Here is a 23,447-nt window from a genome sequence, read left to right as displayed (position 1 = left end):
TCTTTTTCGTGAGCCGGCTCGTTTGACTCAGCTCACTGAAAAGAGCCGGCTCTTTTGGCTCACAAACGGCTCTTTAAAAAAAATTATGTTTTGACTATGATAGGTGTGAAAAACAATTCTAATTAAATTATTAAATGAAATCATACTCACAATGTCTCACAATTTCTTTAAAAATGCATTGATTTGTTATAAAAAAAGAATACTATTAAACATTTGCATTTAAATTACAACTTTTTAATGTATAGAAACAACATTCAAAACAAATACAATCTGAACAACATAATAGAACCCATATTAAAGAAAAATAAATAACTGAAAGGATTAAACTGGTCCCTCTTTTTCTCTCTGTTTTGTTTTCAGAGCGGTTTTTCCTGTCCTCTCTTCCGAGTGTGTGTGTGTGTGTGTGTGTGTGTGTGTGTGTGTGTGTGTGTGTGTGTGTGTGTGTGTGTGTGTGTGTGTGTGTGTGTGTGTGTGTGTGTGTGTGTGTGTGTGTGTGTGTGTGTGTGTGTGTGTGTGTGTGTGTGTGTGTGTGTGTGTGTGTGTGTGCCCCCCGTGTGGGTTGACGGCCCTCCCTCATGCCGTATAATTGGTTGACACCTTGTGTATGATTGACAGGAATAGAATGTGAGGCTGATCAGACAGTCAAAACTAATGTGTGCCTATATAATTATGTTTTTGTTCTTTGAATTAGTCAATTATTTTAAATAAAATAAAATGCACTCGTTATTTCATTATTACATAATGATTTAATTTCTATAGGCTATATTTTTTAAAATAGAGTCGGCTCTTCGGACGTGACGTGACCTGCAGCAGCGGCACCCCACTCCACTTGAGGAGCGGTCGGCTCGGTGTCTCTCAAAATCTGACGAAAATCTTTTAAACTGACCTTTGTCGATCTGAAATGAAGACAGATTCAGCAACTGCACGGCCTATTTCTCGCTTAAAATGTTTTCAGAAACACGTTTCGGTGAACTATTTTAGTACAATATGAGATCGTATTCTGAACGAGCCGCCATGACAGTGTGTTTTGAAATTTGGGACCAGCCAGACCCATGTGACGCGATCGTCCAGTCAGCTGCCATGGGTTGCGTTTGTCACGCCCGTCCCGCTCGTCATTTCCAGTAAGTGTTTTAACATAGGTGTATAAAGTGGGCACTACGGCAGTAAGAGGTTAGTGCAGCTTAACAGTGGACTGACGAACCGTGCGGTACACACATGCTCCGAACCGAGACTAGCGAACCGAGCGGTTCGGGTGTTTTTTCATGAACCGTACCACCCCTAATAAATATATATATATATATATATATATATATATAATATATATATATATATATATATATATATATATATATATCTCATTATCATATATATCATTTTAACTTTCCGGCCAGAGGACTTGTCGCACCACTTTCCGACATTTCTCTCACTTTTCTCTAGAGGCGTGACGAGATCTCGCCCCACGAGATCTCTTGAGATTAACGTGTGACGAGACTTCTCGTTAAAAACTGTCTCGCGATATCGGTCACCGGTGCAAGTGAGTCAGAAGCAGAAAGCAAAACCTAACTTTACTTTAAATGATATTAAACAAATAGAAATGTTCTCCCCTCGTCTTAAAGTGGTCATGAATCAATACAAGAGCAGCCTACTTCCTTGTTTACAGCTGCAATGAAAGGCTTGGTTCCGTTGTAACCTTGGTTCTCTGAGTAAAGACTGTTTTTACAGTCATATTACTTGACATGGGAAAGGGATCTGAGTATTACACTGGATGATGATGATGAGCGGGACAAAATCTGTAGGAATATTAAAATAAAAAATCCCAATCCCTGATTGTGTCCGTGTTTCGTTTCCCTAAAAAAACTATACCAAAATGATTTATTTTTCTTCTTCTCAGGAGGTTCGTCTGATCGACTATGAGAAGATGGTCGATCCCAACGGCTTCCGGATCGTAGCGTTTGGTCAGTGGGCTGGCGTCGCAGGTATGAAAACCTTTTCTGAAAACATGAATTAGGTCTTTGCGATGTCCCTCAGCTGGTCCAGTCACTGTTGTGAAAGTGTTTGGCGGCAGCAGCAGCTGTTGTGAAACGAATGTAACCGTAATGTGGCTGACGTGTTCTCTGTTGAAACAGTTCTACTTGAATCAACTGGACATTCGGTCAGTCTGTGCTGAAACTGTTGAGTCAGAGTTTGTGTCAACATGACAACTAACTGCTGAATCAACATCCGATCTTCTTCTTGCTCTGATCCACTTGGACTAGAGCTGTAATCAGGCCTTAAAAGTTAGGCCCGACAAGGCCCGAGCCCGACAAGTACATTTTGATTAACGGCTTTTTAAAAGCCTGAACCGACATTATTCAAATGTGCGCAGGCACACAGCTCTTTTGCCTTGAGTCAAGAAGGCCACTTGGAAGTTGGAACAGAGAAATAAAATAAGTCCTCTGTAACATCGTAACCTCTCAGCACTCTAAATAGGCCTGGGCCAGCCTCCGTTTCACCTCCTCAGCATCCATTTTTGCGCTAATCGAAACGCATCATTTACCGCGCAACCCGGCGCAAGTTTTTTTAAATTCTTTTTAGATTCAACTTTAGTGACTTTAGAGATTATTGTATAGACGGTAACCTAGTCAAGTCAATGCTCTTTTTTTTTTTTTTTTTTTCAGAAAGATGAAAGTAAGATTACAATTATAAATATGTATATAACATACACTCACCTAAAGGATTATTAGGAACACCTGTTACATTTCACATTAATGCAATTATCTAATCAGCCAATCACATGGCAGCTGCTTCAATTCATTTAGGAGTGTGGTCCTAGTCTAGTCAATATCCTGAACTCCAAACTGAATGTCAGAATGGGAAAGAAAGGTGATCTAAGCAACTTTGAGTGTGGCATGGTTGTTGGTGCCAGACGGACTGGTCCTGAGTATTTCCCAATCTGCTCAGTTACTGGGATTCTCATGCACAACCATTTCTAGGGTTTACAAAGAATGGTCTGAAAAAGGAAAAACATCCAGTATGCTGCAGTCCTGGGGGGTGAAAATGCCTTGTTGATGCTAGAGGTCAGAGGAGAATGGGCCGACTGATTCCAGCTGATAGAAGCTCAACTTTGACTAAAATAACCACTTGTTACAACCGAGGTATAGGGCAAAGCATTTGTGAAGCAACAACACGAACAGCCTTGAGGCAGATGGGCTACACCAGCCGAAGACCCCACCGGGTACCACTCATCTCCACTAACAATAGGGAAATGAGGCTACAATTTGCGTGAGCTCACCAAAATTGGACAGTTGAAGACTGTAAAAATGTCTGAGGAGTCTTGATTTCTGTTGAGACATTCAGATGGTAGAGTCAGAATTTGGCGTAAACAGAATGAGAACATGGATCCGTCATGCCTTGTTACCACTGGGCAGGCTGCTGGTGGTGGTCTTATGGTGTGGGGGATGTTTTCTTGGCACACTTTAGGCCCCTTAGTACCAATTGGGCATCGTTTAAATGCCACAGCCTACCTGAGCATTGTTTCTGACCATGTCCATCCCTTTATGACCACCATGTACCCATCCTCTGATGGCTACTTCCAGCAGGATGATGCACCATGTCACAAAGCTCCAATCATTTCAAATTGGTTTCTTGAACATGACAATGAGTTCACTGTAGTAAAATGGCCCCCACAGATACCAGATCTCAACCCAATAGAACATCTTTGGGATGTGGTGGAACGTGAGCTTCGTGCCCTGGATGTGCATCCCACAAATCTCCATCAACTGCAAGATGCTCTCCTCTCAATATGGGCCAACATTTCTAAAGAATGCTTCCAGCACCTTGTTGAATCAATGCCACGAAGAATTAAGGCAGTTCTGAAGGCGAAAGGGGGTCAAACACGGTATTAGTAGGGTGTTCCTAATAATCCTTTAGGTGAGTGTATATGGTACAGAAAAACAGAATTAAAGCCAAAAACAAAAAACTACTCGTCAATCACTCAAGAGATACAGTTCGAGCATGTGTACATCATTTCATATCTCTATCACAATATAGCATGCTTTTTGGTAAATCAAAAATAGATGTATAATATATGAAATAACCACATTGTAAAGTCTATTTTTGTATCCTCCCATGTGAATTTCGTAGGAATGATTAACATATTGCACGGATTGGGGCTGCGCTTCCTGGCTCTGGGCCACCACACCCCCTTCATGGTAAGAAAACATCCGCAAAAAAAAGAGCAAAACTACTTGACACGGAAAACCGCTCCCTGTGCCTCAACGCCATCCTCATCCCCCGTCCCTCCCTGTCTCTCTGCTGTTCGCAGTACATCGGCATGGCTCATAACTACAGGAACGTCAGCCAGGCCGTCCAGGCGGTGAGGGATTGTGGGTATGAGATATCCATGGGCTTCATGCCCAAATCTATCGGCCCTGTGACGTTTTGTTTCACCGGTACCGGCAACGTCTCCAAGGTACAACAAGGTTTAACTTGAACCCCCAAAAAACATACACACGTGCCAACACTCAGAGGCCTCAGAAAGCAGAGGGGTCTAACTGTCTGCTTTTGTCTTTTCTTCCTGCAGGGAGCCCAAGACATCCTTAATGAGCTACCGGTTGAATATGTTGAACCTCATGAGTTGAAAGCCGTCTCGGAAACAGGAGGTACGACCTTCTTGTGCTGATCTTTGTGGCTCCGTGTTGGATTTATGTGACGTGCGCAGAAGGGAGGGGACGGGATGAGGAGGGGGGAGGAGGAGGAGCGAGCTAGCCTCCATTTTGTTTGAAAATACTTTGAACGTCAACCAAAGTAACTTCACCCATCATCGCTTAGGGCACCTTTAATTGAGAAGTTCTTTGGTCTATAACATACGGGCTACAACGCCTAAAAATAGATCCAAGGAGGAAATGTAGAAACCTAGTTTTCTTTCAGATTACTTGAAGTACAGTAATGCTAAATGTTATTATGGAATTTTTGCCCAACGACACCAAAGAAGTGTTTAACCCAAGAAAGAAGGTCTGTTCATAGACAAGGCGAGTATATTTCTATAGCACATTAGTATCCTCATCAGGCTGGGGAGACAGATGTTGCTGGCGTTGTGGAAGCGGAGCTACCTGCCGTTTCAACTAACTTAACTAGGAAGGAGGGGGGAGGGGGAGTGGAGAGAGCGGTGGCATGGATGGAGTATGGAGCGGTGAAGGAGACCTCCTCGAACGCTGGTGTTGGTGAGGGGGTTAAAGGGATGGTTCGGAGTGATTTCAAACCTAGGGTCCTTTGCACCATGACTTCAAGCTTTTTTCCCCTTGGTCTAATGTTGGTCGAGTTAGCGTTATCAGCCGAATAACTTAGTGCAGGCGCTAATGGATCCAAAGGTGTATCTCGTAAATGACCCCACTAATAATGCCCGGAGTGGTACAAAACTTCTACACTAGTACAAATAGGTTCTGTACTCCTAAAACGAGGCATTGGGAAGTTTGTAAGTACACCAGGAGTTTATTTAAATAACACTTGCCTGATGGCTTTGGTCTCTACGAGCAGCCGGCGGTGAGACGGCAGTAAGACGAGCGCTTAGGGACCGCCTACAAACTACAACACCGAAAAAGGGATACAGCAAAAATATTTATTAATTTAACTTATTTTTTAAACGTAAGTGCTGTAGTACAACTAGCAGGAGATAAGTTATAATTGAGGTAAGTTTGGAGACACTGCCTAATTTAATCATTAAATTAATAAATATTTCCTTGTCTCGGCTCCGACGTGTCTCATGGTCACCACTCTCCTCGTGTGGGGACTGGTGTGTTATGTCTTCCTCTTGTTTAGATTCCTCTTGCCGCACGGTCCTTGGCAGAGGGAACAGATGGGCGATGCAGGAAGTAAAATAGGTTAGAGGTGAACAGCTTTACTTCTGACTTGTTAAAGAAAAGTTCACTTGCCTTTTTTAAAAAGATGTTTGCAGTCCCAGAACTGGGTGAAACTGTCAATAATGCACCGAATGGACGGTACATGCAGTTGAGAGCCATGTGTTCAGTGCCAGTAGAGCTACGTGGCCAAAAAGACGTCTGTAAATAAGTGGATACGTTTTCTCAAGCGCCACAACCCCCCGCCAAATGACTCCTTTCACTATCAAAATTGAATCCATTTGGACCAAGAACATTTGGAAAGTCTAGAAGATGAATTATGATTAAATCATCTTATTCCCAGTCAAGTTAGCGGAGCAGTAAACCGGAAGTAGCCGGCGGGTGTCTCTAATGCGCCTGCTCTTTTGGCCGCACAGTGCGGAAGCAGTGGCGATCATTTGGGTCATTTTATACGACCGTTGAACTCAAACACTGTATCCAGGTTTATTTTTTTAATTTAAAATTTTTTTTTAATACATCCATGGACCGTCCATGATTAAGGACGGGTACCGAATTTGATACTTTTTAGGCACCGACCGAAATGCCGAAATGGTTTCAATACCCAAGGACTGAATCTCATCAGCGTCAGTGAGCCAATACGCATGCTGCACGCTTCTACGAGATCGAACAATGCTTGTGATTGGTTGTCTAACGTTGCACTTTGTAGAGACGCGCAGGAAAAACTCGACGCTACGCAGAGAGACAGGGCTCACGTGGTAGAAAAAAATAAATGATTTGTGTCGTAATGTTGTAATTTCTTTTTGTTAAAATGGATTTTATATTATTTGGTATTGAAAGAAGTATTGTTCAGTAACCGGTATCGAAGTCACGGTATTGATATTGGTATTGGTATTGGTACCGGTATCAACATGTTTTTTTTAGCGATACCCAACTGTAAGAAATGATGCTGTTCACAGTTGGGTGTGCTGCCACCATATGCATGTTCTTTTCTGCCAGGTCAGCAACCTTGTCCTTGGGACATGAAATTATTTTTGATGTAAGAGATGCTTTTTACATCTCTTACAGCAGAGTCAGTCGTTAGCGTTCCCTGTAGCCTTTTACGTTTTGAGTTACTCTCAGTTCCATACCCCACTGTGTGACGATGAGACGTAATCCAGGTCATCAGACGGAGGTCCAGGGTCCCGCAGCGGTGGAGCATATCTGTTCTCCAGTTGCACACTCGGTTGTTGGTGAGATGTTTTGTTGCCAGTTCCCCCTTTCGCAGCTGTCCACGGCGGTGTCCTGCTAAGTACAGGGGTTGAAGAGGCGCTCTGCATGGATGACAATGCGGGCCAGCCGGTCGCATCACAAATCTCAGGGTGCTGTGTTCTGCCCGTTAACGTTTCCCAGAGAAGTGCTTTACCCTTAGGCTTTGTACCAAAAGAGTTCCAGGGAGGACTTTGACTTGTAGATGGATTATCTGGTACACCGCTCTTCTGTTTCTTTGTAGTCTTGCTGGTGCTGATTAGCTGTGTGTTGGCATGTTTTGGGTCCATGATGAAGTTGTCCCATTCCCAAATGGTCCGCTCACTTTCACATTTAGGCCTCCTGCACACTGGCTGCGTGGCGTGAGCGTGGCGTTTCTGTCGCGTGGCGGCTGCGTGGCATTTTCTGTGTCTTTGCACACCAGAAACGTGTCTGACGCGGCGGCGCTGCTGCTGCTGTTGCATCACCCTTGTTCGACATATGGGGAGAGAGTTGTGGAAATGTACTGCACGCAAGCAGTAGTATACTTCATGTTAAACATAACTATATACTGATTTGATTACAGCAAAGACGGCAGTATTGACAGCAAAATAGCCTACAGAATATTTAGTTCTATACAGACAGGTGCAATATTTGAAAATCGATAATTATTTTTATTTTTTTTTTAAATTACATTTATATCTGTCAAGACCTAGAGCCTTTCAAACATCCAAATGTCATTTATTAAATGTATTATATTAAATGTTAAAAAAAATGGCTATTGGTAAATTGACTGGATAGTCTCGCGTGAAAATAGACCTGACGCGTATCTATAGCGGAGCAGAGAGCCGCTTCACGCACCGTGGCGCCCCGGTGGGATATCAAACGTTGACTTGAATGGCCGCGATTGCTCGCGGCTCTCCCGCAACGCTGCGCAGACGCACCTGGTGGAAATTAGGGGTAACTCCTCCCTGAGAGGATCACAGGATGCGCTGGGTTGATCTGACTCGGAGGGCTTATGGTTTGATGATAATAATAATCGTAATAAGTGCATACATGCTCATTGACAGTATGTCCACATGTTATTGTTTTTTGTTGTTGTTGTAAGATATGACCAAAGTGTACGCCACCGTTCTGAGCCGACATCACCACCTGTGCAGGAAGAGCGACGGCATATACGACCCCATGGAGTACGAGCACCACCCGGAACTTTACACCTCGCACTTCAGGACCAGCGTGAGTCTGCAGGCTTCTATCCCACCACCGCCACCCCCCCCCTTTACCTCCCCCAGTTACAGCACCCCCCCACCTGCTCCTGTCAGTCTCTCGGAGGCCCCCGTCCTCTATTTCAGTCATCTGCATGAAACGGCTGCTGGTGTTTCAGAACCGATGCCAAGTGGCGAGAGGTTTCACACCGCTGGGATCTCGTTTAACTTCCCTTACAGAGAATTAACGGTTAAATCTACCTGATCAATAACCCCTTCACATAACAAGAACATGTAAAATAGCCAGCAATGAAGAAAAGGAATTTGGTTTAGATAAAAAAAAAAAAATACATTATTTTTATTGCAACCAACAATCTTTTACGCTATCGATTCATGTGTTGATTATTTTCTGGATGAATCGTTTTTAAAGGGTTAGTTCGGATTCACCAAAGTCCCACAATAACACAAACGTGCTAACTGATGGAGGCAGTGGTAGAGCAGCAGTTGTGTGTTCCTGGAGGTAAAATCACAGATTTTGTCAATGGAGTCTGGTGGCTTTGAAGAGAAGAGAACAGAGATAATAGCTTCAGTTCCCTGTTGTAAAGGGCTTGTTGTTGAGGCAAAGCGGTGAAAATACTTAAAATATATCATACCCTTAACTCGTATAGATTTTTTTTTTTGGGGGGGGGGTCTAAAATACATTTAGCTGCTGCCCCCCGTCCACAGTGTGTATCAAGCAACCACTCTTCAAAAGATCCAAACTGTCCCATCACACTTATCACACTGTAAAGAGTGCTCTAAATGCATCATGGCAGTAAAAAAATGTTGTCATCTCAACCACAGGTGGCGCCCTACACAACCTGTCTGATCAATGGGATTTACTGGGACCGCCACACGCCCCGCCTCCTCAGACGATTGGACGCCCAGAAGCTGATGAGACCGCTCCAAACCTCGGCTGCAGAAACTGAAGGATCACCAGCGCTGCCTCACAAGTAAGAGCATCGCAATCCACCCACCCATCCATCCATCTACCCATCCATCTGCCCACCCATCCATCCATCCATCCATCCATCCATCCATCCATCCATCTGCCCATCCATCCACCCATCCATCTACCCACCCGCCCATCCATCCACCCACCCATCCATCCATCCACCGACCCATCCATCCATCCACCCATCTACCCATCCACCCATCCATCTATCTACCCATCCATCCATCTACCTATCCATCTATCTACCCATCCATCCACCCATCCATCCATCTGCCCACCCATCCATCCATCTGCCCATCCATCCATCTGCCCATCCATCTATCCACCCATCCATCTATCCGCCCACCCATCCATCCCCACCCATCCATCCATCTACCCATCCACCCATCCATCCATCTACCCATCCACCCATCCATCCATCTACCCATCCATCCATCTACCCATCCACCCATCCATCCATCTACCCATCCATCCATCTACCCATCCATCCATCTACCAATCTACCCATCCATCCATCCATCCATTTACCCACCCACCCATCCATCCATCCATCTGCCCACCCATCCATTCACACATCCATCCATCCATTTATCCATTCATCTTTATCTCTTCTCCGGATGATGGCTAATTTCCCCAGTGTATAAAGAGCATTACAGCCTCACAGGGAAAGATATTTCTGTTTTAATCTGTACAAGATGAAAAAAATCTGCCCCCTGCGCTGACGTGTCCTCAACCTGTCAGTCAAACACAGTAAACATGACGTTCACGCTGATGGCTGAGTGTCTGTTTGAGTGATTGTGTAGAAGTGCAGCGTAGTAGCTGCTGTATCTCCACACAGGTACTTATTTTCAGTGGTGTTTCCAGAGCTGTCTTTCTGTCTGTCTGTCTTGACGTCTCTCCTCTTCTCTCTACAGACTGCTGGCCATCTGCGACATATCTGCCGACACCGGAGGCTCCATAGGCTTCATGAATGAGTGCACCACCATCGATAAGCCTTTCTGTATGTACGACGCCGACCAGCACATCGATCACGACAGGTACGGTGATAACCTTCGTGACCTGTCTTCTCACAGGCATCACACGCATGTTTCGGTTTCTGTCACTGAGCCTGTCGGAAGGTTTCAGGTTATTGTTCTCTCTGCCTGGAACACATTTCATATCTGTTCATTTAAATTATTGCTGCATAAAATCTGGATCTATAAGGGTTTAGTTTATCGTTTAATAGTTTGGTCTGATTTTTTTTAAATTTATTTTTGGTTTTAAACCCATCCTAGGTTGCGTTTAAGTTACCAATTAGTTGTAGAATATGTTCTTTAAAATAATTTAGAGCTGCAAAGATTATCAAATAATCGTTTGGTTGTCACCTATTAAATTAATTGCCAACTATTATGATGATTGATTAATTGGTTTGAGTCATTTTTAATGAAAACTGATTCCAGCTTGTTAAATGTAAATATTTTCTAGTTTCTTCTCTGCTCTGTGACAGTAAACTGAAAATATTTGAGTTGTGGACAAGACATTTGAGGACCTCATCTTGGGCTTTGGGGAAACACTGATCCATATATTTCACAATTTTCTGACATTTTAGAGACCAAATAACATCATTGATGAATCGAGAAAATAATCATTAGTTGCAGTCCTGATAAAAATCTTATTGGCAGTTTGATTTATGACACTTATTTAAATTCTAGCGTTGTGACATAATTTTTCTTTTAGGCTGTTAGTCTGTAGTTCGTGGTTTTTGCAGCCTATAATGGCCAGGAGGCTCCTGTTGTCATATTTAAGGCTAGACATGGCACAGGTCATTTTTAAGATTTTGGGCTATTTTGCTTCCGTCACATATCTTCTTTTAGACTGGTGTAAGGAAAAGATCCAACTTACACATTTACGGTAGGTGTTAATTTTACTTTGCTCTTTCTATTTGAGTCTGTTAGAATAACAAAACATACCGGATGAACTCGTTTGACTCTGTCTATAAGTTTAATTTAGAATTAGAAAACAACAGAAGAGCTCTAAGAAAAACGCTCTATTTAAAACAAAAAAAAACAAAAATGGCACAAAACATCTTATAGTACTGCTTGCAGAGACAGACATTTGATCACAAAAAAATATTATTGCTTACAGCTTCTTCAAGAAAGTTACGTGAGTACTGTTTTTAATCATATAAAAGAAGCTGCATGCGAACAAACCTTTTTGTTTCTATGCTGGGGATGAAGCAGAAAATTCAGCTTTAACAAACTGTTGGCAAAAATATGCATTGTGTTTTAGATGCAATTATTCAGCTGTTTATTAAATGGTTTGTCACTTGTCTTAAAGCCACGCTCACCGAAGGGGAAATGAACTCTCCGCTCTCCATTCACTTGTATCTCGTGGAGGTTTCCTCCTCGTCAATTCCGTCTGCTAGCAAACTCCAGACACCTGTCCAAAGCCTGCTCTGTGGTGATATTCACTACCAACAATGTACAGTGGTGCTCATAAGTTTATGAACCCATGCTAAAGTTGACTAAAAAGAGGAATACAAAAATCATCTTTTGGAAATTGATCTTAATGCCTTAATTAAAAATATTAGGAAAAATCCAACCTTTTAAGGACACCAATTTTCTTTGTGAATGAGTAATGTATCATAAATAAATAAATGTTCTTCCTTAAAATACAGGGGGCATAAGTAAGTACACCCCTATGTTAAATTCCCATAGAGGAAGGCAGATGTTTATTATGTTATTTATATGTTAATATATGTTATTTCATGGATCCAGGATACTATGCATCCTGATAAAGTTCCCTGGCCTTTGAATTAGCCACCCTCCCACATCATACACTTTGACCCATCATTATCATATACTTATCATCATTACCTCCACTTCATATACCTAGAGATCATGGGGTACTTTCCATAAAATCATCTCTAAATTCAAACCAGCTATTAGGTAACTGAAATCAAACCAGCCAATCTCTAGGTTTTTTTTTTTTTTTTTTTTTTTTTTTTTTTTTTTTTTTTTTTTTTTTTTTTTTTATTTTTTTGTGAAGGGTATGTGATGATGTTTTTTTTTTTTTTTTTTTTTTATTGTGAAGGATTATGTGATGATGTTTAAGGTATGTGATGATGTGGGGTGTTGAAGGTATGTGATGATGTGGGGGTATGGTGAAGGGTATGATGATGTTTGGGGGTATGGTGAAGGGTATGTGATGATGTGGGGGTTGTGAAGGGTTGTGATGATGTGGGGGTAGGTGTGTGATGATGTGGGAGTATGGATGATTGTGATGTATGGGGTAAGGGTTATGTGGATGATGGATGTATGTGATGATGGTATGGTATGGAAGGTATGTTAAGGATATGGTATGGAGGTATGTGATGGTATAGTGGAAGGTATGTTGATGGATGGGAGGCAAGGAATTTTAGGAAATAATGGTAAGGAAGAAGGATGTGCGTAGTTATAGCTTAGTATGGGTGAAGGTATGACCAGATATTGATAATATGATTGAGTCCAAGTGAAAAACGTAAGGGCTGGTTATCGGTCCTATGATTATTGATGCTGTTTTTGTGCCAGTTTGTATTTTTAGGTGATATGTGATAACCGGTAAATAATTAAAGAAATTGAAAGGTGTGGTGTAACTTGAAAGGACACACATGTTAATTAACCTCCATAATCTCTGTTATGGGGTATTATGTTGAAAGTTTCTACTTTATTAAATAATTGCTTAAAGCATTTAAACAAATTTTTTATTGTTTTTGTTTGTGTTTTTATAGATACTTAATAATTTAACGAATTATAATATGTATGCTTCTTTACGAAAATAATGGATGTAAACACGATTGGATTTGATAGGGTATGGTGGATAGAAGAATTTAATATAATATATGTATTATATGGATGGGTTTTTTTTTTTTTTTTTTTTTTTTTTTATCGGACAGTAAAGGTTAGCCAGGGAACAGAATGACTTTAGTAATGACAGTTACTAAAATAGTATGTAAAATTTTGCATGGATACCAACGGGGGAAAGGGGTTTTTGTAACGTTACTCAACCCCGCTGAGAGACGTAGTATATTCGGGGCTAGCCGCGGAGAATCTCCGGTTCTTTCTGTGACATTGTATGATTTACACTTACTCTCGAACGTATCCTCCAGGACGGAAGTTAGAGTAACTAGAGGGGTCAAAGGTTTTATGACGCCACTGACAGGCGACTAAATGAAACGTCCCGTGTCATTGAAATCAAAATAACCGATTTTTCTGGGTTTGAACATTGTTGGAAACATTGGGGGTAGTAGAAGTACACAACTCAACAACATATATAACATAGGTATAGTCGTTGTTAGACATTTTAATGCAGAAATGTTACATATTGTACCTTTTTTAATGATTTTCATTTTCACTGTAAATGCATATTGGTTCCAAATATTAGTTTCATTAACTATAATCTTTATCAGCCTTTTAAAAACCAGTATCGGTCGATCCCTACGAAAAACTGAGCTTTTATGAAGACAAAAGCTGAGGGGTGGGGGGGTCTTTCTTAAATGCGCTCTGTCTCTATGTATGTCAGATGTTGAATTTCAATATAAAAATGTTTTCTTCTTCATTTTCGGTGTAATGGTGAAGTTGCATCTGTATTTTTTACTACATATAGTCTAAATGTAAACATATGTTTATTCTACTGTACATGAGTAATGTTAATGCTTCTGGTCCCGGCAGCGTGGAGGGAAACGGGATCCTCATGTGCTCCATCGACAACCTGCCCGCTCAGCTCCCCATCGGAGCCACAGAGTACTTTGGAGACCGACTCTTCCCCTACATCTGGGAGATGGTAAGACGGGTTTGAGGTGACAGGTTTGAGGTAAAAGCAGCTGGTGGTGTTGTCATCCTATTCTGCTTCTGGTTGAGTTTGCTGTGGGGGGAGCGCTGCAGCAGGTTTTCACGTATTGAACTGGGTTAAATAAAACCCCTGACTGGGCCGTGGTGTCAAAATGTTCAAACCGGTTTGATATCTAGCCAAACATCGGACCGAACCGCTATAACAAATGTTACCACTAGGTGTTGCACTTGTCTCAGCCACTCCCGAGTGAGACTGGTTGGAAAAATTCCACAACGAGAGTGTGGCGTCTCCAGTCCACATGGTGGCGGTTGTGCGCCTCCTAGCCATGACTTTTTACCTGCAGTGAGCTCATAATAACTATGTAACTCTGGTTTTAAAGCAGCACTATGTAACTTTTCCCGCTTCGGTCCCCCTACAGGTTGGAAACGGAACTGTCCATTACATTACATTGTCCAGTTAATTCGAACTACAGATCCGCTACCCGATCTGGCAAAGTTGTGTAATGTTATGGACAATTCCGCTTCCAACCTGTAGGGGGACTGAAGCGGGAAAAGTTACATAGTGTTGCTTTAACATTGGGTGTTTACACTTTGCCTCGTCTCTTTGAGCTCCCCTCGTTCCTCGGCTTTAAATGTTTCCATATCGGCGGCACAGTTTTATTTCTTTTTAATTTAAAGAACATAGGTACATCGCCAGTATGTACATACACAAAAGGTCAAAACCAGAGGTGCATATACAGAGAAAATATGTGCAAAAAGAAATGGAAAAGATATTAAATCAAACCGGTTTAGCCTCGTCCACCTGTCCGGAGCGGTAAAAACGGAAACCGACCCAACTCTTAAAAAACAGCGGGACTTAACATTTAGTGTTCTGTCATCATCAGCTGCCCTCAGACGCCACCAGACCGCTGGAGGAAGAGGACTTCAGCCCGCAAGTCAGAGACGTAAGTCATGTAATGTTACGAGTTATAAAATATTTCACTGTTTGCTACAGAAGCATGTTGCTGTTCAGTCACAATCCTGTCCAAAACATTGCTTTTGTTAGAAAATGAAAAAAGGCTAATTTGAATAAACTTTATTGAGGTATTAACCTCAGACAAAGTCAGACGATATCACCTTGTCACTGTTTAAATATTTGTGAAACCCACAGCCAGGCGTAAAGGGCAACCATCTGAAAAGAAATTAAAATGACAATGTGGAGATACGAGGTTTCTGCCCGAAAGCAATGTGTCGTTTTTAATTTGGTTATTTTTAAATTTTCTAACGTAATTTAATGGGGATTGCATTTCATGACTCAGCAGTTTATCTCATGATTTCAAGCTGATACCTACGGAAGCCCTGAGAGGCAAATGAAAAGGACAATCGTATGATCCATTTTCTGTCTGATCTGAAGTTGTTTTCTCTCCCGTGTTTATGACTTAACAACAGGTGTTTTGCCAGGATAATCATTCTAAGTTCCTTTTTTTTTTTTAACTTTGAAAAACAGATTGGGGGGAGTTTTGGTTGGTAAAATGTTTTGGTCAATCTTAGTGTTGTTGTAATACACATTTTGGTCACAGGAGGCTGAAGTGCACCACAACCCCATGCAACATAGTCTCACTCCCTACTCGTCAAATGTCTGACGCATGGTCCAGGACCCATGGCGTTAAGTTCTAACGAAAGAGGTGTACTAGTTTTTCAACGTGGGGGTCCGTCAGATAGACATTCATGTTAATCCCTCACCGTCAGATATAGACGAAAGAGAAAACGCTGCCCCTTAATTCCAAATTTGTGGCATTATTGGAATTTTTAGCCCAATAACCACTGTTTATTGGATGGTTACTTAATGAGTAGTCACTGATTAACTGTGATTCAGCACTAATGATTAGTTACTGTATTTTACGTCATACAGAGTGATTATTATTATTGTTATTTGTGCTGAATCACAGTTAATCAGCAACCACTCATTAACTATCCATTCATTTCTTATTTGTTTCTCATTCATTAACACAGTAACTACCAGCCTTTTTATCAGTAACTAATCATTAGTGCTGATTCACAGTTAAAAAGTCTCGTTCCTTATTGTTACCCAGTAACTACCTACATTTTTGTGTACCTTTTTTATTGTAAAGTGTTGCCGGAACTTGTTTTGGTGGAACATTTGCACCCTGCAAAACAAAACGGCCAATACAATTTTCTCTTACCAGTGTATCGCCGTGTGTATTTTGTCCATGGCAAATCACCGCCAATAGTTCCCAGAATGTCCCAGTTAGAGATTAAGTGCCGTAAAAATATTCTTTGTAAATCTTTACAATCATTCCCCGAACGAACCAAGCAGGCCTGCCTTTTTGCACGGTCCAAATTGTCCTTAAAACTTGGCATTTTCAGCGTGTAACGTTGCTCAGAGGTTCCGGTTAATGTTGCTAGATGCAACCGGAGTTTAAAGTTAACTCAATGAAAGCGGAAAGTGAGGGATGTCCCGGTGGCACCGGAACTATCCTGTAAATTCACAGACGTCAATATAGACTAGATATAATATAATAATAACAAAGATTTAATGTAATTTCTTTGTTCCTGAAGGCTGTCATCACCTCAAACGGAGTCCTCACCCCAAAGTTTGAATACATTGAAAAACTTCGAGAAAAGAGGTAAGATTATTTCACAGTGGAGCTGTGAGTATGTTACACAGTATGTCTGATAAATGCTGTATTTGGTACATTTTTCAGCGTATTTCTCAGTTGAATTATTCATAAAAATGTCCAAAAAATTACTTAATGCAACCAATCTATGGATGAAATTTGTAAAGATTACGAGACAGGTAACGTTTGAAATCTGTCTGTCGTGTTCTAATGTAGCTCACCTGTGCTAACTCTATTAACTGTAGCGTTTCAACATAACCTGTTAATAGCAGCTTACTAAAGCCAAGCAATGGACCTTTTTCACAGCAGACATTTTGACTTGTCATAGTAGGAAAAGCATAGCTGGAATTGATAACCTTAACGATGGCTCAATTCCATCAAGTGTCCCAGTAAGCTATTTCAGTGAGTCAGCATGCCCAATACCAGGGCCTCTCCTAAGTGGAATGCAGCCATCAGTAATGGTTTAATACCAGGACCTCTCCTAAGTGGAATGCAGCCATCAGTAATGGTTTAATACCAGGACCTCTCCTAAGTGGAATGCAGCCATCAGTAATGGTTTAATACCAGGACCTCTCCTAAGTGGAATGCAGCCATCATTAATGGTTTAATACCAGGGCCTCTCCTAAGTGGAATGCAGCCATCAGTAATGGTTTAATACCAGGGCCTCTCCTAAGTGGAATGCAGCCATCAGTAATGGTTTAATACCAGGACCTCTCCTAAGTGGAATGCAGCCATCAGTAATGGTTTAATACCAGGACCTCTCCTAAGTGGAATGCAGCCATCATTAATGGTTTAATACTAGGACCTCTCCTAAGTGGAATGCAGCCATCAGTAATGGTTTAATACCAGGGTCTCTCCTAAGTGGAATGCAGCCATCAGTAATGGTTTAATACCAGGGCCTCTCCTAAGTGGAATGCAGCCATCATTAATGGTTTTGAATACACCTGTGCTTTTCCTACTACGACATGTCAAGATGTCTGCCATGAAAAAGGTCTATTTTTGTGCTTGGTAGCCTCCTGTTTTTGCTGTTTTCCCTCTTTTAACTCACCCTTCTCTAGCGTTGTGGTTTGTGATCTCTTAGGTTCCTGATGCCAGTCGGCAGTGCTGTAAGAGCATTTTCACACCTATAGTTTGTTTGTTTGCTCTGGTCCGAATCAGATGACGAGTTTGTAAACTTGGATTCGATTTCCCCTTGGTCCGGTTTCGTTTCACACCTGGAAAAACCCAAGCGTACCAAAATGCGTCATGAGAAAGTAAATACAGAAAGAAGGTCCTGTGTTCTGGATATTATAGGTCTGTGTATTTCTTGCATCTCCATGGTCAAACCAGCTCATTTCATTTAAGTAATCAGACATTGTCACTGAGACTTCGCTCTGCTGTGCCGGCTCCCAACTTTAACGGCGGCTGGTTTGACCGTAGAAATTTGAGTGACTGCTTGACTGCAGTTTCTGTCAGAGAAACGTTGCAAGCTGCCACAGTTTGCTGCTCTGCCGCATCGCAGATTGCAAAGCACACCTGATTACAGGAGGTGGGATTCAAACGAACCGCTCCACAGTTCGTTTGAAAGTGTACCGAGACCACCTCATCACGCAGGTCTCGGTACGCTTGTTTGGTCCGCTTTTGGTGTGCACCCGAGTGTGATTGGCGCGTTCTCACCTTCCCAAATGAACCGCACCAAGGGGGCTAACCAATTCTAGTGCGATTCAACCGAACCAATGAGGCAGGTGTGAAAGCCCCCTAAGCTGGACTTGTAGCGACTAACGGTCCCCTTGTGGTTGTTCCTGCACAGTGCTGCCCTCTGGTGTCTGCTCTGCCAACCTGCCTCTGCATTAACACCTTGCATGGCAAGCGTGCTAATAAGACGCAGCTGCTAGCCACGATCAGGCGCTGGACCCTTCGGGTATCGACGGGTAGAAACACCTTTTCTTCTTTCGTCACCTCTTCTGTCGCATCAGTCTGTCTTTTTTCGTCTAGTTTAAGCATTTCTTTTTTTTAAACTTTCACCGCAGTCAGATGAAAAGATGAATATCTGTTTAATTTCTGTGAATTCGGTACAGAGATTGGTCCAAGACTTGTTTAGCCTAGCTTAGCACAAATATTGTGTGTGTGTGTGTGTGTGTGTGTGTGTGGGGGGACTGACTGACTGCTAGCTTTCGTCCATTAAAAGAGAAATCCTCCTAACCACAATTCCTAAGCTGCCTTGTGTCGCTTTGGAAAACACTGATTGACTGACTGATTTTTTTTTTTGCCATTTTCTGACATTTTATAGACCAAACAACTAATTTATTAATCCAGAAAATAGTCGACAATGAAAATAATTGTTAGTTGCAGCCCTAAATGCAGCAGTAGGACACTTTGCACTGGCAGTATTATATAGTCTTAATCCAGGAGAGAGTTGTGTGGAGCTGATAGTCTTGATTAGCTTTGTAGCAACTCATTTGGCAACGGCTTAAATGTAACGGACATTCATTAATATCCAAAAGTCATACACTAAACCTTTTTTAAATGACATCTTTCCAGATGGCTATCATTCTTGTTGGTGCCACCAATTCATTGCTTTTTAACTTTTAATGGAGCTAGGCTAGCTGTTTCCCCCAGTTTTTGTGCTAAATTAGGCCAAACTGGTCCTGGACCTCACTCTGCACTGGACGCACCGAGATGAGACCGATCTTCTCCTCTGACTTTGTATAAGACAGAAAACAAAATTATTCATCTGCATGTTTATCTTTTCCTTGAAATCCTCATCAGCATTCTGTTCCTTATTGTTTGTTTTTTTAATCTGCTTTGATTCATTTCTCAATTGATGACACATGTAGCTTTTCTGCAGCTTCAGTCAATTGCTGTTAAAAAAACAAAACATTTTAATGAGCTTGTCAAATCTATTTGGACTCCATAACCCTTAATAATATTTATTTCTTCAGATTATTACCATTTAGGCTCAGTGCAGATTTGCTCCTTAGTGTCTATATTAACAGCTTTCAACCTTTTCTTAAGACTGTTTTTCACACAGTTCTGCTCGCTCATATTTAGGCCACCTCTAAGACTTGATGAGTTTTCTTCCTAATTGATCCCAAGTATCATTTTTTCCAGACAAGCCATGCCACCAAATCTTAATCCTTTTAATTGAGTTTGGCTCCTTTTAAGATATGTACACCGAGGGAGAAATCCTCCTGAGGGAACGTCTCGCTTTTCTTTTTTAATTAAGAAGACGAGGCTCGGTGGCGGGCAGATCGCCGGTCTGACCTCCAGCCAGACCCGCTTCGACTCGTGCGTGTGTGTAGCGTCGCATCCAATTAGACCAAAGCTAACGAGTCCGGGAGTCTGACTTATGGGGGAGAGGGGGGGGTTGAGGCGATTGGTGGTGGTATATTAATGCCACGGGTCACTCAGGGTGATGCCTCCATTATGGTGTTATTGTTGTTATGGCGTTAAGAAAATCCATCATGGAAAATCACAGACTTTTTAACTGCACCCAGTTGTTTGGAGAAGGCCATTCGGTTTAATTAAAAGGCCATTTTCCCTGCGGGTTACATATGTGATCAGAGCTCGGCACTGAACTACGGTATGTCTTTAACAGAGACACTAGAGCCCGACCGATAAAAGGATTTTTAAGGCCGATATCGATATTTAAAAATCTGATATTCTGATTTATCGGCCGATATATATTTAAAAAATAAATCCAGAGGCGCGTAACAAAACGTAAACAGATTTCCTTAACATTCTTTATTTGTAGTTATTTATGAGTCCTCACTAAAATATGATAGTGCAGTTTAAAAATAAACTTGTTTGTTTTATTGTCACAACAGAACAGAGGAACATCTATAAAATATATATATATATATATATATATATATATACACACACACACACACACACACACACACACACACACACACACACACACACACACAAAATATATTAAAGTTCTGATAAATAAAATGTATAAAAATAAAAACTTAAGATATGAAACTTAAAGTCCTGTGGACAAAAACGCTAACAAAAAAATAAATCTGTGTTGCCAACAGGGAGTTGTACAGCGCCCTCTGGTGGACAAACTCTGCAACACCAACACTCAGAACATGGTTGAAGGGTGTTTCGTCTGTTTTTATTTTAATTTTTTAAATATTCATTTATCAGCCATTATAAATGCCGATACCGATAGTTTGGAAAATGCCTAATATCGGCCCGCCGATATATTGCTCGGGCTCTAATGGTGTAGACACATATAGCCGACGGCCGACCGTTGACAGAAAACCCCGTCGATATGATCAGTCGCGTCCCCGAGATCCAAAAAACTGCCACAGAACAGACCAAAAAGACGAGAGGAGACGAGACGTAATACATCTCTATAACAGCAGGCGGCGCTAATCTGTAATGTTGCCCAAGAAATGAAAACCGGCAGCTGATTGGACGAACGCGTCACATGGGTTTGTTTTCTCCGGAAATTCAGAACCAGACTGTCATGCGGCCGTTCAGAATACGATCTCATATTGTACTAAAATAGTTCACTGAAACGTGTTTCTGAAAACATTTTAAGCGAGAAATAGGCCGTGCAGTTGCTGAATCTGTCTTCATTTCAGCTCAACAAAGGTCAGTTTAAAAGATTTTCATCAGATTTTGAGAGACTGTAGTCACCTCATTCGCTCATCATTTCCGGGTGAGTCCCGACTTCCCTGCCGCCGACCGAACGTGTCAGGTCGGCCAAAATGAAAGCCGACAGCCCCTCAGACTGACGGCGGCACGGGACACACCGAACAGACTCGAGTCACTGACCTCGCCAGACTGTCAAACGGCCGATAATCGGCCTGATGTGTCCAGGCCTTAAGAGACCGGCCTGAATCCGATTCTAAACTCTTTATTCTGTGCATGTGTAATTTATAAAGTAGTTGTTATTGAAATATAGAAAAAAAAACAGTAACAATAGTTTTAATATGTAATTGAAAAATAATTTAGTTTTTCTTTAATGTTACTCGTAATGTCAATTCCTGAATATTCAAATGGATAAATACCAATGAATGTATTTATTTGCATATCAAATGAATCAAATATCATTTTGATAAAAATCTCCTGTAGTAGTTTAATTTAAATTTGATGAAATGCTGACCATTTAAAGTTCTTCAAAAACTCAACGTTGTTTGTCCAAATCCAAATATGTGTAGCTCCGAGTTTAAACACGGTCACCGAGACCCACCGGTGTGTTGGTAAGTTTTTCTGACGTGGCTCTAGGTCAGTGTTTTCCCGAAGGAGATGACCATAGATTTGAATAAAAAGGGAATTATAGTTCTACCCTCAAATATAAATGGTGTACTGGTCCAAAAAGTTGCAGAAGAGGATGTTTTTTCTAAGGAAACTCAATCATTTTAGAATGGACCGCTGAATTCTTCAGATGTTTTACAAAGCTCTCTTGCAGAGTGTCTTATCATTTGGTCTTATCTGTGCCTTTGGTAACATGTACGTATATTAAGGACCAGCAGAAACTGCAACGAATTGTCAAAACAGCCAGTAAGATCATTGGTGTTGATCAGGTATCTGTAGCTCAATTGTACACTGACCTTAGTTTAAAAAAGACAAATTCTAAATGATTCAACCCACACCTCTTCATCAGAATTTCTTAAGAAGCAACAGGTCAAGTGGCAGACTCCTGCAAAGGAAAATTAGGACTACAAGGTACAGCAAGTCTTTTGTGCCTACAGCAATTAGACTGCACAACAACAGACTTAAAAAGTCTTAGGCATTTTAAACTACGGGCATACTGTATATATCAACACTCAATGATTTTATTTATTCCATACATGCTTGTCGTGTTTCTTCAGTGTTCTTACTGCTTTGTCTGTCTTGTCCTTGTTTTTCTTTCTTTTAATGTTTTATATTGATGTTTTTAATGTTATGCAGTAGGCTGTATAACGATGGAGCGTGTAATGGCGACCACATGACTTGTGGGTAATAAAGTTTACCTTGACCTTGATGTCCTTCAGGGAGAAGGCTCAGATCATGAAGAAGGCTGGGATGAAGCGAGTTCTGCTGCTGGGTTCAGGATACGTCTCGGGACCCGTCGTCGAGTATTTGACTCGCGACGAGAAGACCCAGGTCACTGTTGGTGAGTTTGTCTAACAAACTCTTAAAAAGCCATACAAGTGATGTGGGGGGGGGGTGAAATATGTAACTCTATCCTAGTTCGACCGATATAACACAAGTGAGTCAACGTAATTTTGTCGGTACCCTAAAAAGTACCGAGTTCGGTACCCAACCCTACATTCCACTGTCTGCGGTTTCTTCTCTTAGCGTCGGTGATGCTGAGGCAGGCGGAGGAGCTGGCAGCCAAATATCCCAACACTATTCCCGTCATGCTGGACGCCGGCAGCCAGGAAGGACACCTGGACTCTCTGGTCAAAGATCACGATTTGGTCATCAGGTACAGAATGCACTTCTGTCGCGCTGTACAACCCAATATTTTGTTACAGGAAGGCAAACCTGTGGATGGATGGATGTCATTTCTTTTCTTAAAGTAAACTTGAAATACTTGGGGGCATTTTAATGTGTCCTTTTTATTCTTAGTATTCTTAGTCTTAGTTGTAAATTTTAGATGATGAAAGCCTGGACCCAGTGGGGAACCCAGCAAGTGCTCCTTGTTTTCTGTATTATAGTTCATTTTCTTTGTTGGTTCCTAATTGAATATTATTGAAAGTCTATAGCCATAGCTCTGTAAAGCTGTTCTTTTTTCTTTGGATGAATGAAAAATGTAGATGTGTGGACATCTCAGGCTA

At 41.6% G+C, this 23,447-nt stretch overlaps 1 protein-coding gene across 5 annotated transcripts in view; it reads left to right on the top strand.

The window, feature by feature from the left end:
* The window catches only part of aass (aminoadipate-semialdehyde synthase), a 43,967-nt gene that overhangs the window by 4,884 nt on the left and 15,636 nt on the right, over positions 1-23,447 (top strand). For 2 of the 5 annotated variants that reach the window (XM_039809752.1, XM_039809753.1), the window contains exons 4-17: positions 1,892-1,976; positions 4,123-4,190; positions 4,304-4,450; positions 4,562-4,640; positions 8,167-8,294; positions 9,107-9,255; positions 10,172-10,294; positions 11,382-11,399; positions 13,946-14,057; positions 14,950-15,009; positions 16,625-16,692; positions 16,851-16,862; positions 22,659-22,780; positions 22,966-23,095. In XM_039809752.1, coding sequence (XP_039665686.1) covers positions 1,892-1,976; positions 4,123-4,190; positions 4,304-4,450; positions 4,562-4,640; positions 8,167-8,294; positions 9,107-9,255; positions 10,172-10,294; positions 11,382-11,399; positions 13,946-14,057; positions 14,950-15,009; positions 16,625-16,692; positions 16,851-16,862; positions 22,659-22,780; positions 22,966-23,095 — 1,301 coding nt within the window. The remainder of the gene's footprint in view (positions 1-1,891; positions 1,977-4,122; positions 4,191-4,303; positions 4,451-4,561; positions 4,641-8,166; positions 8,295-9,106; positions 9,256-10,171; positions 10,295-11,381; positions 11,400-13,945; positions 14,058-14,949; positions 15,010-16,624; positions 16,693-16,850; positions 16,863-22,658; positions 22,781-22,965; positions 23,096-23,447) is intronic. The other 3 variants (XM_039809754.1, XM_039809755.1, XM_039809756.1) reach the window with 3 other exon arrangements.

The sequence above is a fragment of the Perca fluviatilis genome, chromosome 8 (genome assembly GCF_010015445.1).
Source record: "Perca fluviatilis chromosome 8, GENO_Pfluv_1.0, whole genome shotgun sequence".
Taxonomy (NCBI): domain Eukaryota; kingdom Metazoa; phylum Chordata; class Actinopteri; order Perciformes; family Percidae; genus Perca; species Perca fluviatilis.
Note: the sequence above shows the minus strand (reverse complement) of the source record. Positions and strands in the feature narration are given on the sequence as shown.